General features: G+C 44.2%; 1 protein-coding gene across 1 annotated transcript in view; it reads left to right on the forward strand.

Annotated features, from left to right (window-relative positions):
- The window catches only part of PYGB (glycogen phosphorylase B), a 178,687-nt gene that overhangs the window by 50,616 nt on the left and 110,727 nt on the right, over positions 1-17,344 (forward strand). The window contains exon 2 of the mRNA XM_082252542.1: positions 13,814-13,915. Coding sequence (XP_082108668.1) covers positions 13,814-13,915 — 102 coding nt within the window. The remainder of the gene's footprint in view (positions 1-13,813; positions 13,916-17,344) is intronic.

Genomic DNA, 17,344 nt, shown 5'->3' on the forward strand with positions numbered 1-17,344 from the left:
GGAGCGACTTGCAGGGACTTCACATAATGGAAATCTATGCAAGTCGCTCCGAGGTCACCTCGAAATAGTACAGGACCCTTTTCTAAGTCGGAGCGACTTGTGTCACTCCTATTAGAACGGGTCCTGTAGCGGTCAGTGGACCACGAGGGAGCGCGACTTGTCAGGCGGACAAGTCCCCTGACAAGTCGCGCTAATGTGAACCGGCTCTTAGTGTACAGCATATGAAAATAACTCGCTTTAAAGTGGCTGTAAACCCTTATCACAACTATCCTAAGGTGATACAGATGTAGCACTGCTCCCTTAAAGGCTCGTACACACTTGACGAAAATCGGACGAAATATCCTCAGATTTTTCTCTCGCATGCTCAGCGTTCATAACCGTTTTTAGTTGACAGTGCATAATGTTCACGAAATTTCTCGTCCGATTTTTTTTTTTTTTTTTTTGGGACATTTGTTCCTAGACTTCCAGGTCGTCGGCAACTTCAGATCATGCACATGATCATGTCTTGAGAATCCGATTTTTCACGGACCTACTGCATACACATTAAACGAAAATTGGTCGTCTGGGGACGGACGATAAAAACGTGGGTGTTTGTCCCTCTGTTTTTTTTTTCGTTGAAAATGTCGGCTTCGGCTGCTGAAAGTTGTGTACACACTAGCCGAAAATCGTACGATTTTACCTCGGGTGGGAATTTTCGGCAGATTTTCTATTAGTGTGGTTTTTTTTACTCTTCTGGATTCCCCTGGGTTACCCGTAGCAACTGCATGCAGGGTCTTAACACTTTACTTTCTTGTCTCAGTCAATGAACAGTCTAGGGGTTGTTGTTTTTGTTGTTTTATTTGATATTGGGATGGGAGAAGGGATGAGTGGGATACTCCAACACTTGAACTATTCACAATGCTGAGGACTTCTATCTGAGAATGCGTCAAATCTAAACAATGTTGTTGAGCACTTATCTTCAGGGCACTCGCCTAGTACCCCATTTCTATCCACCAGCTGACACCCGTCCACTGACTACTCTACTCTGGAGTGGCTACCTTCCTGGTCAGGCCCTTAGGCACGATCCTCTGTACTCCCGATACTGCTTTCCAGGTTCTCCAGTGCCTCAACTCCTTCAGTCAGCTCTCCTGGACCTCTGGGTTCAGCTCCACACTTCTGGCTCACCAGGCCGACCGCCTGTGACCATACACCAACTGCTGAAGAAGAGGAGGCAGCCACCACCCTCCTTCCGGGACTCTGCTCACTGGCCAAAGACCTTGAGCACATTTGCCCCTGGCTTTATATACTACACCGCCACAATGTACCAATCACTGGGGCTGTATCAAAGCCTGTGTACTCATTGGCCAGGTTTCCTCCACTATCCAATGTGCCTCCCCATTGGATCAGCTGGGGACACTCCCTCAGACCAGATGAATCACACACTGAGCACATTGAGCAGACCTAACTCACAGATCCTGCTCCCTGTTAAGCAGAGAGAATATAGAATTGACCTGCTGCTCCTCTGATAGGCAGACGGAGCCAAAAACTATACTCACTCTCTAGCACCTATCTAGGAGGGTGCTACACTGAGATGAACCAAATACTCCTACATAAGTTGTACCTATCTATCTGCAGTCCTTGTCATCTCTACATCCAGTCCTTGTCATCTTTACATCCATTCAGAGTGCTGAATTTTTAAGCTTTGAGAGTTCAGAAAAAAGGGGGTGAAGAGCTGAAGTTACACTCTGCAGAGCTTAGAGAGGAGAGCTCTGAGAGCTGATTGAAAGGAAGGGACACACCTCCCTCCACACAGCACACTGGAACAGAGCTCAGTCTGTCAATTAGACATACTGCAGGTGGTGAAGCCCTAATCATCAACTGGTGTGTAAACTGTAGCATTGTTCCATTCACTTTATGTCCTCTCATCCCCTGAAAGTATCAACCCACTTTTTGCCCCCTCCCCGATTTAAGAAATTTCAAATAATGACTGAGAATTAAAAGAAAAGTATGGGAATTTATTTTCTTTGGGGAAGCAAACTTACCTAGGTGAATGCAGAATTTGTTCGATGCTATATCTATCCCCCGCCGGCTCTAACACTGAGAACGAAAGCCTCGTACACACACAACGAGAGTGGTGTCTGTTGGTTGGAATGTGCTCTAGACTGCACACAAATTTTCCCGCAGGACAGAATTCTACTTCAGAAGTGATGTCATGTGTTGGATTGCTTTCTTTGTGTTCTTTCATCTCTGAGCATGCCTAGTCTTGCTCATAAGATTTTTCCCCATCGAAATCTGTACTAATGAGACGAAAATTGGACGTGTTTTGACGGTCGACAAAAATTATATAGCCTGCACACCAGGATTTTTTCGGCCGAAAAGTCGGAGTCGGTTATCGGAAGCACCATACTAACAAGCCGAAAATCGGCAGATCGGTCGTCGGACGAAATTTCCCGGCCGAATTTCTACTCGTGTGTACGGGGCTTCAGCGATCAAACAGCGCTAATCACTTGGTTCTCAGAGCTCCCTGAGCAGATAGCTGGTGACTGTCACCGATCCTCTGCTCTGCTCAGCTCCCCTGCCATCACTGGGGCTCTGGGCTGTGGAGGGGGGGGTGGCAGTGGCTAGCTCAGGCTCTCAGCGGCTCGCTGAGAGGCTGAGCCGGGTACCGGTCCAGGCATGTGGGAGGATCCCAACCATATGACCACAATTTTTCCCCAAACCTAGAACGGCTCTGTGACTTCAGCTGACAGCGGGCTTCAGCCTGCTGTTTGCTGAAAAAAGATTGCAGGAGAAGTACAGCCAAACTAACTTCTCCAATAAATTATCACTCCAGCCAAAACTTCTTTAGTGGATAAAGAGAAGGATAAACACCTCTTTAAATATTTTATTGATTGCAACACTTCTATCCACAACCTGCAACTTGAAACACCTTCTGGCGGGTGCGCAGCCAACGGTGATACAGTGAGCCCTCCAAAATAACTTCATTAAACTAGTACGGTCATAAATGTAAAAAAGAAAAAAAAACTTCAGCATACAGGAGGATACATGATCATACCAAGAGAAACAATGTTCTCCTTTGGCAAGGTGACTTTAACATTCAGAGGGATACATGATCACACAGATGTCTCAGAACATGGTTACTCTTTCTCAAGGTTACTGTCACCTTCAGAAAGGAGGACATTGTTTCCCTGGGACTTTGTTGCGATCGTGTGTTGCTCTGTATTTTTTTTTCTTTTCTTACATCTCTGACCTCATTACATTACTGAAGTTGTATCGGAATGCTGTTTTTTTTTTTTTTTTGTTCTGTCCTGGGGTTTTTATTTGTCTGAGACCTTGATGAGATTTAACCTCATTTCTTGTCATCCAAACCCAAGGAAAAATCATCAGTAGGGAGGCAGGCAAGGTTAAAATTCCGACTGAGGTTTTAACTTTCTCTGGCTTTACTTAAAGAACAACAAAAAAAAAAATGAATAAAACCTATTTTTACAGCTGTGTCCCTCAGTATCTTATCATGCTGGCATGTTGTCGAACCAAAGGATATGAGGATAATCTCCGAAATAGGGACAGAGAGTAGTAAGGGTTAGAGCTTTTGCAAGTTTTTAAAGTAGAATTATAGGATATGTATAACTAAAAGTATGCCCCGGTTCACATTGTCTGTGCCCCTGTTAAGGAGATGCACATAGGCGTGTGCACAGGGTGTGCCGGATGTGCCTGGGCACACCCTGATCACCTAGTGCACATTAGCATTATGGCTCTGTTTGCCATTGAGGAGATGGGAAAACTCTCCCTCTTACCTGCTCTGCCATAAGAGAAGTGCCTTCGCACTTCTCTTTCACTGTGCCAGCAGGCAGAGTAATGTACGGGGGCCATATACATGTGGGCACACACATGCATGTGTATTTGAGCTTTGGGGTGCACACCCTAATGCAATAGGCTGCGCACACCTATGGAGATGCACCCCCTCTATTTGTCCTGTTGACCACCATCATTGAAAGTAAAAGAAAATCCCCAGAAAAGTCCCCAAGGAATTTCCTTAATTTGCAGGGATTTCCTCACTTCCTGTTTGGCTATGGAACAGGAAGTGAAGGGAAATCTCCACAATGGGACATAGATGGCAGAAAAAAATAAAAATCAGACCGAGGTTATAGCCCTTGTTCTATCTGAAATGGGGGGGGGGGGGGGGGGGGAAGAGAGTTTTGCCTATAGTTCTAATTTAAAAATGTCCACTCCCACCTCAAAAAAAAATCTATTCTGATTAAGCTGTGTAAGAAAAAAAAACTGTATACTTGCCTATTTTCAGGCTGCATCGGTCCAATAATCTGATCTCCCGTCTCAGCCAGTCCTGGCTGCAGGGAAGAGGAGAGAGTGCTCAAGAATGATTGGCAGTGCCTGGGAGCAGTTACATCACCCATAGGCTGACTATGACCCATCAGGTTGCCGGGCTCCTTCCTCTCCCCTGCAGCTGCCCCTGGCTGAAACGGGAGCCGAATTTCTGGACTGGAACAGCCTGGAAATAGGTATATATATATATATAGATCTTTCTTACACAGGCTAGACAGCATAGGTGTTAGGAGGGGGAGGGAGCATTTTTAAAATTAGGCTGGCCATACAATATGGTATAGTAGGCAGGATTTCTTATTCTACTTAACTAAAATTAAAAGGCAGACACCTGTAAATTTCGAAAATAATTGGCTGCGGCCATTTATTATTGGTTTTAAAACTTTATTAAATAGATAATAAAAACATACAACACTCTAAGACCCCGTTCACACTGGGGCGACCTGTCAGGCGACCTGGTCGCCGTAGGTCGCCTGCCATAGAGAAGCAGTGGACCCGTTCTAATAGGAGCGACACAAGTCGCTCCGACTTAGAAAAAGGGTCCGGAGCTTCTTTGGGGCGACCTGCATTGACTTCAATGTTATGAAGTCCGTGCCGGCCGCTCCGAGGTCACGGTGCGAGCTGCGCGCCGCGACCTGTGAGGTCGCCCCGGCAAGTCGGATCGCCCCAGTGTGAACGGGGTCTTAACAACCCAGCCACCACGGCTCAGGCTGCATAAATAAATATTTCAGATAAAATCATCACTTCCAACCAATACAGTAAAAACCGCCCCCCTCTGCTAACGCAAAGGTGACCCACCACATAAAAACAGCCCCGACAAGGGAGGGAGGGATGGGGAACACCACCGGTATGCCTTCTGAGGCGAATGAGCCCCGCTGAGGCGATCTCCTCCTTATATAGAGCCCCCAGAGAGCTCTAGAAGCTTCTACAGCTGACACTTGCCCCTATAGGTGCTCTGTCCCCTGCAGAGCTACGTGACCACCCACTCCAGCTGGTTACCTCAGGATAGCCCTCTTCTTCCTGCCCTCTTTTTCCATGAGGAAAAAAGGAGGGAAATACTAAATGACCTAAACCTGACCTCCTTCCCACCACTCTCCCATGAGGAAAAGGGGGCCTATACAGCCTTCCCTTTTCCTCTCATACAATTTTCCTTTAGGCTCTGTTAACACCTCAGCATTTTTCAGCTCGTAAAACGCTCATCTCTGAAGTCTCAAAACGCCCAACAAGCAAAATCCCATTCATTTCAATGGCCCCTGTTCACATATGAGTGTTTTGTCGCCTGAAGCTCCAAGTACATGAGCTTTTTTGGTAGATTACAAGTGTTTTTGTTAGATGTCAATGCCTGCCTCCAAACACCTGAAAAACGCCCAAAAAAAAAAAAATGCCTGAAAACTATACGCTCAGGTAATGGAGCCTTAGATTTACCAAAATCATACCATTAACACTTTCAATTTGTATGCAATCAGGCAGACCCTTGCACTACATAGCCGAAGGTAAATCTAAAGGAAATTGAATAATGTATTGCCAGCATAGTTGGGTATATCCTCGAATACTACTTTAACCCTTAAACTCAAGTGTAGGTCACTGGCATCCCAAGAAAATTAAATTTAAAAGGTGGACTGACGCCTTAAAGAGAAACATCACCCTTCTATTAAAAATTACAAGAAATGCATTTTTAGGAAAGTTTAGTAATGGCAGTCCGCAAACAACTACTTCTAGATAATTGCTCATTTTTTTATTCCTTCCGATCATAATAGAGATGGTGCTGTGCAATATCTAACTATATATACCATGCATTTATATACAGTAAACCAAGCTCTCGTGCCTTGTCAAGCAATAATATAGACTTGTAATCTAAATATATGTGCAAAACTCACAAAAAAATCCTTTAATCCATTCTCTGTCTCTTTGCGTGACATGTTTCAATAACATGCCTGGTATTCAAACATAAACTGTGCCCAGAACTTTAGTGCTGTAAAGTTCACTCACTCCACACGTCACCACTGTACAACCTTACTTCTCTTTTTCTCCCCATTCTACTCACAGCGGCCATTTTCACTAAGGGCAGATGAATCCATCTCCCTTTACTTCCTGGAACACTGGGTCTGTTTCCTGTGACATGTGACAAGGTGTAGCTGTGAGGCTCTGGTTACATCACCAGTGCCTCACTTAAAGAGGAAGTCATTTTTAATTGTAACTACAGGAAAGCCTATAAATAAGGCTTACCTGTAGGTACTGTGAACATCTCCTAAACTTGAGTTTAGGAGATATTCAGTTTAGGAGATATTTAGAGTGCATGCAGCAGATGACGTAATCGGCGCATGTGCTCTTAGTGCCGGTTCACACTGAAGCGGCACGAACTTTGGGGGCGACCTGTGAAGTCGCGTGCACCGCGACTTCGGCACGACTTGCACAGACTTCATAAAATGTCTATGCAAGTCGCTCCAGGTCGCCCCGAAGTAGTACAGGACCCTTTTTCTAAGTCGGAGCGACTTGTGTTGCTCCTATTAGAACGGTTCCTGTACTACACTATGGACCGCGACGGTGCACGACTTGTCAGGCTGACCAAGTCGCCTGACAAGTCGTACTAGTGTGAATGGAGACTTAGGGTTCAGCTTACCATGCCGGACCTTCAGAGCTCGTGCCATAAACAGCGGCTCCCACGTGCATGCAAGTCGGAAGAAACACCGGGGAAGATGTCAGCTGTCTCAGCGAGTGCTTACTAGCTCATTATGCCTTAGTCCCGGTTAACACTTGTGCGATGCGGGAAGGCTGCGAATTTGCACTGCCATATGCGATACGCAGGGGGTGTCAATTAAATGTTAACGACACCCCCAGTTTGATCGCATATCGCAGTGCGATCTGACAGTTCGCACAGGATCGGATCGCACAAGTGTGAACCACTGTGCGATCCGATCCTGAAGCGGCTGGAAAAAAGGGTCCTGTGCGTCTTTTGTGTGGGTGCAGTGCGAATTTCAGCCATACAAAGTGTATGGCTGAATTCGCATCCGCACATCCAATCACATGTAACAGGGTTCATACGGTCATGAAAAACCTGGAGAAGTCATGGGATTTTAAAATGGCACTTTCCAGGCCTGGAAAAGTGTTGGAAAATGAACTTAACCCAAAAGTTTTGGAATAGTCATGGAAATTATTTGTTGCATATGCAGAAAAGAGAGAAAGCCGCCACTCAGTGGAGCATGTAAATAATTTTATTGACGCAAATTATAATTAAGAAATTACATATAGGTGTAAGCGTCTATCAAAGCTCGGCATCCTTCCGGGTCCCCTGTGTTTCCGTCCCAGGCTGGCCAGCAGCCGGGGGAGGGGAGAACCAATCAGGGGACTCAGTGTGATTGAGGCAGCAGTGAAGCGCATACCTCACTGGAGGGCCGCACGAACGTGACAACGTGGGGGGGCTAACAGGTTTTGGAGCATGCGTGAACCAAAAGCATTCATCAAGGAGCGGTTCACGCATGCTCCAAAACCGGTTACCGCCCCCCGTGTCATCACATTCGTGCAGCTCTCCAGTGAGGTATGCGCTTCACCGCTGCCTCGATCACACTGAGTCCCCTGATTGGCTCTCCCCTCTCCCGGCTGCTGGCCAGCCTGGGACGGAAACACCGCGGACCTGGAAGGGCCCAAGCTGTGATAGACGCTTACCTCCATGTCATTTCTTGATTATAATATGTGTCAATAAAATTATTTACATGCTCCACTGAGTGGCGCCTTTCTCTCTTTTCTGCCTGTTCGTGGGACTGTTGCTTCGGCCTAACAAAGAGCTGCCCTCGATGTAAGTGCCCCATTTGTGCATCTGTGCCATCCATACCAGTCCAGCTGCACCTTATCCATCATGACTGCCTGAACTGAAGCTTTATCCCCAAGCAGGAGCGCCCATCAAATCTTTTTCTTTCTCCAGTATATTCCAATATAGTTGATAATATTGGTTAAATTACAATAGTTAACTAAATATTTCATATTCTACTGTACACTACAAAGCTTGTCATTTATTTTAGTAAAAATATCCTGGGTGTAACATGGATTTTCTTCTTATTTAACATGTATACATAGACATTTCATGAAACATTAGGTCATGAATATTTACTTGAAGTCCTGGAAAAGTCATGGAATTTTATTGGTAAGAATGTGTATGAACCCTGATGTAATGAAGGAGCAGTGCGCTCCGAATTACATGCGATCGCCGCACTCGCAAGAGTGTGAACCGGCCCTTAATCTTACAGGTTTTTTTTTTTCCCTCGGGGTTTACAACCTCGTTAACTAGTAAGTGAAAAATCAATACTGTAAGTGAAAGCAAAAATGTTTAATGCCAGGATCCTCAAACTACGGCCCTCTAGCTGTTGCGGAACTACACATCCCATGAGGCATTGTAAAACTCTGATATTCACAGACATGACTAGGCATGATGGGAATTGTAGTTCCTGAACAACTGGAGGGCCATAGTTTGAAAACCCCTGAACTAATGAATATAAGAGGATTTCATACCAGCATACAGAGATGCATGTTGATGTGGTTTGGTGAAAAGGGGGGGGGGGGGTCCGCTTTAAGGCCCACTTATAGCCAACCTTGCGGTTTCATAACCCCATCATCTTTATTGTTTAAATACATTCTTTCTAAATATTCAGATCCATTATAAAGAACAGTAAAAGAAAGCAACATGATTTCAGGGTGAATATCTGCTGGAAAAAAGAAATTCAGGTCAGTGAGCTGACAGAAAGCAGGGTTTAGCTGCGTTGGTGCTGTAGTAAAATAGTCTTACATAAATATTACCTAAAAATAGACACGACTTAGAGAGTTCAACAATGAAGCATGATGTGAGCAGGATTAAAAAGGAAATGTTGATGTACCATGTTCAAAAATTCTCTCCTTGCTTCATGGTTTGAAAGTCCTGAATAACTTTTTTTTTTTTTTTTTAGAAAATGTATTTGTCAGAAGTGTTTTTTATATCACAGAAACCCGAAAAATGATATAAAATACATCTGACTCAGACTGAGGCAAATAAAATTTAAAGTGGTTCTAAAGGCTGTAGGTTTTTTACCTCCATGCATTCAATGCATGAAGGTTAAAAAAAAAAAAAAAATGACTTGTGCAGCAGCCCTCCCCAATACGTACCTGAGCCCCATTTCGATCCAGCGATGTGTATGAGAGCTTCGGCTCTTCAGGGACTCTCCCTCCTCATTGGCTGGAGCCATCCCGCTGCTGTCAATCTCTGCCAGTGAGCCAATAAGAAGAGATAGGGGGCGGTAGCTCTGTCTGAATGGACACGCAGAGCAGCAGCTCGGGAGCGAGCCTGCTTCGGTGGCCCACACCAGGAGCGCCAGCAGGGCAGTGGAGAAGAGGAGGTTCAGGGCTGCTCTGTGCAAAACTACTGCACAGAGCAGGCAAGTATAACAGGCTTGTTATTTAAAAAAAAAAAAATTGCCTTTATATTACTTTAACCACTTCATCTCCAAAAGGTTTTACCCCCTTCATGATAATGTAAGTTTTTGCTATTTAGCACTGCGCTACTTTTACTGGTAATTGCACAGTCACGGTATATCATTTTTTTTTCGCAAAAATAGAGCTTTCTTTTGGTGGTATTTGATCACCACTGGGTTTTCTTTTTTATTCTATAAACTAAAATTTTGAAAAAACAATATTTTTTACTTCCTGCTATAAAAAAGATCTAATAATAATAATAAAAAAAAAAAAAAAAAAAATCTAATGTATTCAAACATTTAGGCCAAAAGTTATTCTGCTGCACATTTTTGGTAAAAAAAGAAAAAAAATCCCAATAAATGTATATTGAGTGGTTTGTGTGAAACTTATAGAGTCTACAAACTATGGTGTGTGTGTTTGTGTGTGTGTATATATATATATATATATATATATATATATATATATATATATATATATATATATATACAGTGTCTTGCGAAAGTATTCGGCCCCCTTGAACTTTGCGACCTTTTGCCACATTTCAGGCTTCAAACATAAAGATATAAAACTGTAATTTTTTAGGAAGAATCAACAAGTGGGACACAATCATGAAGTGGAACTAAATTTATTGGATATTTCAAACTTTAACAAATAAAAAACGGAAAAATTGGGCGTGCAAAATTATTCAGCCCCTTTACTTTCAGTGCAGCAAACTCTCTCCAGAAGTTCAGTGAGGATCTCTGAATGATCCAATGTTGACCTAAATGACTAATGATGATAAATAGAATCCACCTGTGTGTAATCAAGTCTCCATATAAATGCACCTGCACTGTGATAGTCTCAGAGGTCCGTTTAAAGCGCAGAGAGCATCATGAAGAACAAGGAACACACCAGGCAGGTCCGAGATTCTGTTGTGGAGAAGTTTAAAGCCGGATTTGGATACAAAAAGATTTCCCAAGCTTTAAACATCCCAAGGAGCACTGTGCAAGCGATAATATTGAAATGGAAGGAGTATCAGTCCCTCTAAACTTTCAGCTCATACAAGGAGAAGACTGATCAGAGATGCAGCCAAGAAGCCCATGATCACTCTGGATGAACTGCAGAGATCTACAGCTGAGGTGGGAGACTCTGTCCATAGGACAACAATCAGTCGTATACTGCACAAATCTGGCCTTTATGGAAGAGTGGCAAGAAGAAAGCCATTTCTTAAAGATATCCATAAAAAGTGTTGTATAAAGTTTGCCACAAGCCACCTGGGAGACACACCAAACATGTGGAAGAAGGTGCTCTGGTCAGATGAAACCAAAATCGAACTTTTTGGCAACAATGCAAAACATTATGTTTGGCGTAAAAGCAACACAGCTCATCACCCTGAACACACCATCCCCACTGTCAAACATGGTGGTGGCAGCATCATGGTTTGGGCCTGCTTTTCTTCAGCAGGGACAGGGAAGATGGTTAAAATTATTGGGAAGATGGATGGAGCCAAATACAGGACCATTCTGGAAGAAAACCTGATGGAGTCTGCAAAAGACCTGAGACTGGGACGGAGATTTGTCTTCCAACAAGACAATGATCCAAAACATAAAGCAAAATCTACAATGGAATGGTTCACGAATAAACATATCCAGGTGTTAGAATGGCCAAGTCAAAGTCTAGACCTGAATCCAATCGAGAATCTGTGGAAAGAACTGAAAACTGCTGTTCACAAACGCTCTCCATCCAACCTCACTGAGCTTGAGCTCGAGCTGTTTTGCAAGGAGGAATGGGCAAAAATTTCAGTCTCTCGATGTGCAAAACTGATAGAGACATACCCCAAGCGACTTACAGCTGTAATCGCAGCAAAAGGTGGCGCTACAAAGTATTAACTTAAAGGGGCTGAATAATTTTGCACGCCCAATTTTTCAGTTTTTTATTTGTTAAAAAAGTTTGAAATATCCAATAAATTTCGTTCCACTTCATGATTGTGTCCCACTTGTTGATGATTCTTCACGAAAAATTACAGTTTTATATCTTTATGTTTGAAGCCTGAAATGTGGCAAAAGGTCGCAAAGTTCAAGGGGGCCGAATACTTTCGCAAGGCACTGTATATAATGTGTATGTGTGTGTGTGTGTGTGTGTGTGTATATGTGTATGTATATATATATATATATAGTGTGTGTATATAGGATTTTTTTTTTTTTTTTTTAATATTAGTACTGGCAGTGCTTAGCGACTTCGAGTGGGACTGTGATTGCATTTTGACAAAATACGACACTCAGTGGAAACTGACTGACACTGACATCACCAGTGAATCTAATACCGTGATCAGTGATAATAATCTACAGGGTCACTGTACTAATGACACTGACTGGGAAGGGGTTGGCAGCTCAGGGTAATTGAGGAGTTGTATGTGCCCAACAAGTGTAATGTGTGTAATATGTGCTGCTTTTTTGCTAAAAATGTCTTTGTTCCTTCTCCCTGGATATAGCATTATAATTTTTTTTTTTCCTATAATTGATCACATTACCTCTGATCTTAGGGGCATTTGAGCTGGGGGAGAAGACATAGCAGGACACTGAGCTTCCCAGTGAAAGGCTGTGTGTGTGTGGGGGGGGGGGGGCATGTCAGGACAAGTCTGATCATTGGAGAAAAGCAGGCTGAGTTCCCTTGCTTAGTGTGAGTTCTGAGAACTGACCACGCTGTGTTCTCTTGTTTAGTGTGGTCAGTTTTTAGTGGAAAAGCAGGGAATCTGGCAGGAACACCAAGGATTTCACACAAAGGAAGCAATACAACGAGAGCAGGATACGTTTTCATACAAGTACATGGTACAGCAGGCACATATCCAGAATATGAAATGTTGGGATTGCATTTTTAATGACCAGGTCACTTTAAAAGAGCCTAGGGAAATTTTTAATTGATTTAAAACCCCAAATCCCATAGGGCCTTTGCAGAGTATTATTAGACTTCTATAAACACATATGTTTCATTAAATGATCATATCCAGGCTTATATAAAACAGTCGTGTCTTATAGCAGTACAGTGATAACTCATTGGAACCAGTTAGAAGTCATCTTTGTTTAGATTGCTCTTCATTTCTAATTTGATGAATTCTAGCTGGCAGCTATTGCATATTGCACTTTGCACATTAGTGCTCTCTGCACTGCCTAATGACATAATCCTGATAACTGCAGGCACTGTTCATCTACAGTTTCAAGTATGTCTAGCCCAGTTTTTTTTTCATGGATTAAATTAGAACACATTTCTGTTTTTGTATTGCTGTTTGTGTTCCTTCTGGGGAGATTCTCAGTTTCTGTTAGAGCTGGTGAACATTGGAAATTTAAGGAAAATCAATAATGTTACAGTTGTCACCAGAACATGGGGTGAGAGGATATATTCCAATAAGAGCACATGTTCTGGTAATAACTGTTGAGAGGGGATTTCCCACCACTTTGTAGAGATTTCCTGTTTTATTTCCAGGACAGGAAGTGAAAGGGAAATCTCCCCAAACAAAAGCCGTAAAACTGACAGAGGCTTTAACCATTCCCTACTCTTAACCCAACCTAAAAAGGTTTTGCACTGTTAGGGCTCTTTCACACGGGCGTTCCGATCAGATCTGCCTGTCAGTTTTTTAGGCAGATCTGATCGGATGCCCATTCAGCCCTTTGGAGCAGCGGATGTCAGCGGTGACATATCCGCTGACACCCGCTGCCATCCGCATCCGATCCTGTCCCGTGAAATCCGGACGGATGGAAACCCTATTTTCCATCCGTCCTGGGGATCGGATCAGATGACAGCAGACAGGCGGTCCGTTCTCATCCGATCCCCCATGGAGAGCAGCGGGGGCTGTGACACCTCCCTCTCCGCACTGCAAGCGGAGACGGAGCTGTCATCTGCCGGCCCAGCGGGGATCCGACTACGGAGGCGGACCATGTGAAAGAGCCCTAAGACTCCCAGAAATATTTTCTGTATGTAATGGGTTTAATGGTTCGTTGGATGAAAAAGTGACACACATTCTCAATTTTAAGTTTTTCCTGTAGGTGTGATTTCTGACTGTCTTTCCATCTTTTTTTTTCTGCAGCGTATTTATTACCTCTCTCTGGAATTCTACATGGGACGCACCTTGCAGAACACCATGCTGAATTTAGGTCTCCAGCACGCCTGCGATGAAGCCATCTATCAGGTATGCAATACAAGCTGATTTACCATGAAATGTGCATCTTATTTTTGTAGAACTGTCCCCGTAGGGCTTGCTGCGTGATGACTTCTTGGGCCTCCTCTGATTACCTGCAGACAGTCACTTAGGAATAGTTCACACATTCAACCTCACTCCCAATGGCTCGTTACTCCATAAACCATCCAGGGCAGTGGTCCTCAACTCTGGTCCTCAGGGCCCACTAACAGGCCAGATTTTAAGTATTACCTTGGGGAGATGCAGACTAGAGTACTGCAATCACTGAGCAGCAAATGATGTCACCTGGGATGTATTTCAGTTATCTTGCAAACCTGGCCTGTTAGTGGGCCCTGAGGACCAGGGTTGAGGACCACTGATCTAGGGTATTTGGTTATATATATAATATATATATATATATATATATATATATATATATATATATATATATATGTTGTGGAACGTGGATGGGAGAAGGAAATGGTGGGATACTCCAACTTGAACTATTTACAGTTGATAAGGACAACTCTAGCTTGGCCTCACCAGGTTACTTGTGGAAGCAGTCACACTGCTTTTACCATACTGCCACTTGTATAGAAGAATTAAGTCCTCTTGCTCTGTGTCCAACAATAGACTTGATGAACTACATTATCTTCAGAAAACTCTCTAGCATCCCGTTTACTGACACCCATCTACTGACTCTTCTAGCTGAAGGGAAGGCCCTCTCAGGACAGGCCCCATGACACAGATCTGTACTCACTGTAGGTAGAATCAGATGCTTTCCAGTGTCACCCTTCCAGTCAGCTCTGCCGGACCTCCGGGTTCAGTTCCTCTCTAGATCTTTAGTCCCTCAGGTCAACCACCTGAGGCCACATGGCAATTTCTACAGAGGAGCAGCCGCCCCCTCCCACCGGGACCGAGCTCTCCAGCTAAAAGCCCCAGAGCACATGTGCCCTTGGCATTTATACAGTATCCCAGCATGCACCAAGGGACTTTCCTCTGCCAATCACCAGGGCTGTACTAAATGCCTGTGCACTCATTTGTCAGGTTTCCTCCCACTGTCCAATGTGCCTCCCTATTGGACCGGTGTGAACCACTTTAGACAAATTGAGCTGCACCTGAGCACCATGAGCAGACCTCACTAGCAGATCCTGCTCTCTGGTAGGCAGAAAGCAATAAAGATTTACCTGGCAATCTTTCTGGTAAGCAGAAAAGTTCCAAAACTATACTCATTCTAGCACTTACCTAGGAGGGTGCTACATCTTTAAGAGCTCTTAGTTTACCTTTGGGTGAGCAGTGGTTAGATACATCACCTTAGTAGTCTCTTACAGCATATCTGTTGTGGCCATGGGCGCAGTTTATCCTCTTTCTGTATTAAAGTGTTACTAAACCCACAACAGTAAAATCAGAATGTATATGCAGTAAAGCATGCTTGGTATACTCACTGTGGAATCTAAGGGGTTAATCCTCTGCGTTGTTTAAAAAGGCAGGTTGATCATGGCTTCTCTGATCCTCCCCTTCCACGGTCCCCAATATATCTCCTGATAACAGTTTCCTTTGAAGTCACTCTGCACATGCTCAGTTTGGTGTGTATTACTAGAGAGGTTTTTTTTTTCCTTGGGAAGATGCATGTGATCAGCACAGGACCAATCCGTACTGTCCAGACAGAGGGTCAGGGGTCTTGCAATGTCATAGGTCACTCAGAAAACTTATCCTACATAGCTTTAACCAGTGCTTGACTGTACACCGATAGAAGTCACAAGACAGCTATAAACTGCTGAGAAAAGGTATTTAGCAGTTTATATTTACTAAAATATTTGCATTTCCATGTTCTGTGTACTGTGGGAGACCAGATATAATGAATGCAGGATCTGGGTTTAGTAACACTTTAAGTCTCACTTTCTTCTGCCGTAGTCACTGAGCTGTTGCCATCTTCATATTGTAATGGAGAGCGAGATTGTTTTTCCAATGGCTCAACAGTAGGGATGAGCTTAGGCGGATTTGGACACAAGTCCGAACCCGCATGAGCCATCCTGTCACCATGGACAGCCAATCGCACAGCAGAGACATTCTCCACCCCGCAGCCACACTTATGAAAGGGACATGCAGGTGTAGGGGTGGGGAATGTCTCTGCTGTTTAATGGGCTGTTTGCAGTGACAGCTTTCTGACTCCACACACCACAGCTCATCGCTGCTCAAAAGATGGTGATTTGACCTGAGGACTTGAGTGCAGAGACCTTTCTCCTGGAGTCCTCAATGGATCTAGAAGTCGTTGGTCACATTACCAGGACCAAAAAACGGACCTGACCTTGTCTAAAATTTTTATAAGATCGCAACAGCGCGGAAGTTCTGTAACTTTGTGGAAACTTCGAGTTATTGTGTCCCACGTCCCTGTGGGGCCCCTTGAGTCCTACGCTCAGTTTATTGGCCCTCAGCTTTCATCCAAGTTGAAATTTATCTCCATCCTTTACTTGGCACTGAGACCCAACTAAAAATGAGAGTGGCTCCAAAGGGTCATCAATTTGGAGACTGCAGGCCCATGCCAGCACCACAAACAAGTTCTTCAACATGACCTTTCATGGGAATAAAATGTTTTCTACATACAGTGGACATTCAGCGCCCCTTCTCCCCGCCACCACCTAGCAAATCCAGTGTTGTCCAAGATCAACTTATCTTCTGCCCTGCTCGGTCCTGCACTGCCATTATCTTGGTGACATCATCAGGGGGTTGCCAGCTCTTTCAGGTTTAGCTAGTGGGCCTCCTGATGATTTGCCACTAGGCCCACCCCTCCTCCTTTGGGAGTAAAGGACGTGCATATCCCAGGAGGCGCATGGGGGGCTGGCCTGAGTGATTTTACAAATAAAAAGAAAGGTTAAACTAACAAAAAAATGCTATTTGTGTAGCGAAGGGGTGGAGAGGAGGGAACTTTGTTTAGAGCAGGGGTAGTGCATTAAAATTCAAGGCGGTCCGGTAAATAAAAACTCTGTAAATGTCCGAGTAATGTTCCCCCTTACATCAGGTGCCCCTACTAGAGTAATTAATTTCATTGGGTGCCTCCCATCAGACTACCCCCATAAATCAGTTGCCACCATCAGAGTATCCCCCTATATCAGGTGTCCCTATCAGAGTGCCCCCTTACATCAGGTATTCCCGTAGGAGTGCCCCCTTACATCAGGTGTCCCCATCACAGTGCCCCCTTACATCAGGTGTCCCCATCACAGTGCCCCCTTACATCAGGTGTCCCCATCACAGCGCCCCCTTACATCAGGTGTCCCAATCAGCTTGCCCCTTAACACAAAATGTGCCTATCAGCGTGCCCCCACTAATATATGTGCCCATCAGCGTGCCCCTTTAACATAAAATGTGCCCATCAGAATGCCCCTTTAACATAAAATGGACCCATCAGCATGCCCCTTATTTTATGTTAAGGGGCACCATGAT

The sequence above is a fragment of the Pelophylax lessonae genome, assembly GCF_965119305.1.
Source record: "Pelophylax lessonae genome assembly, chromosome: 3".
Lineage (NCBI taxonomy): Eukaryota > Metazoa > Chordata > Amphibia > Anura > Ranidae > Pelophylax > Pelophylax lessonae.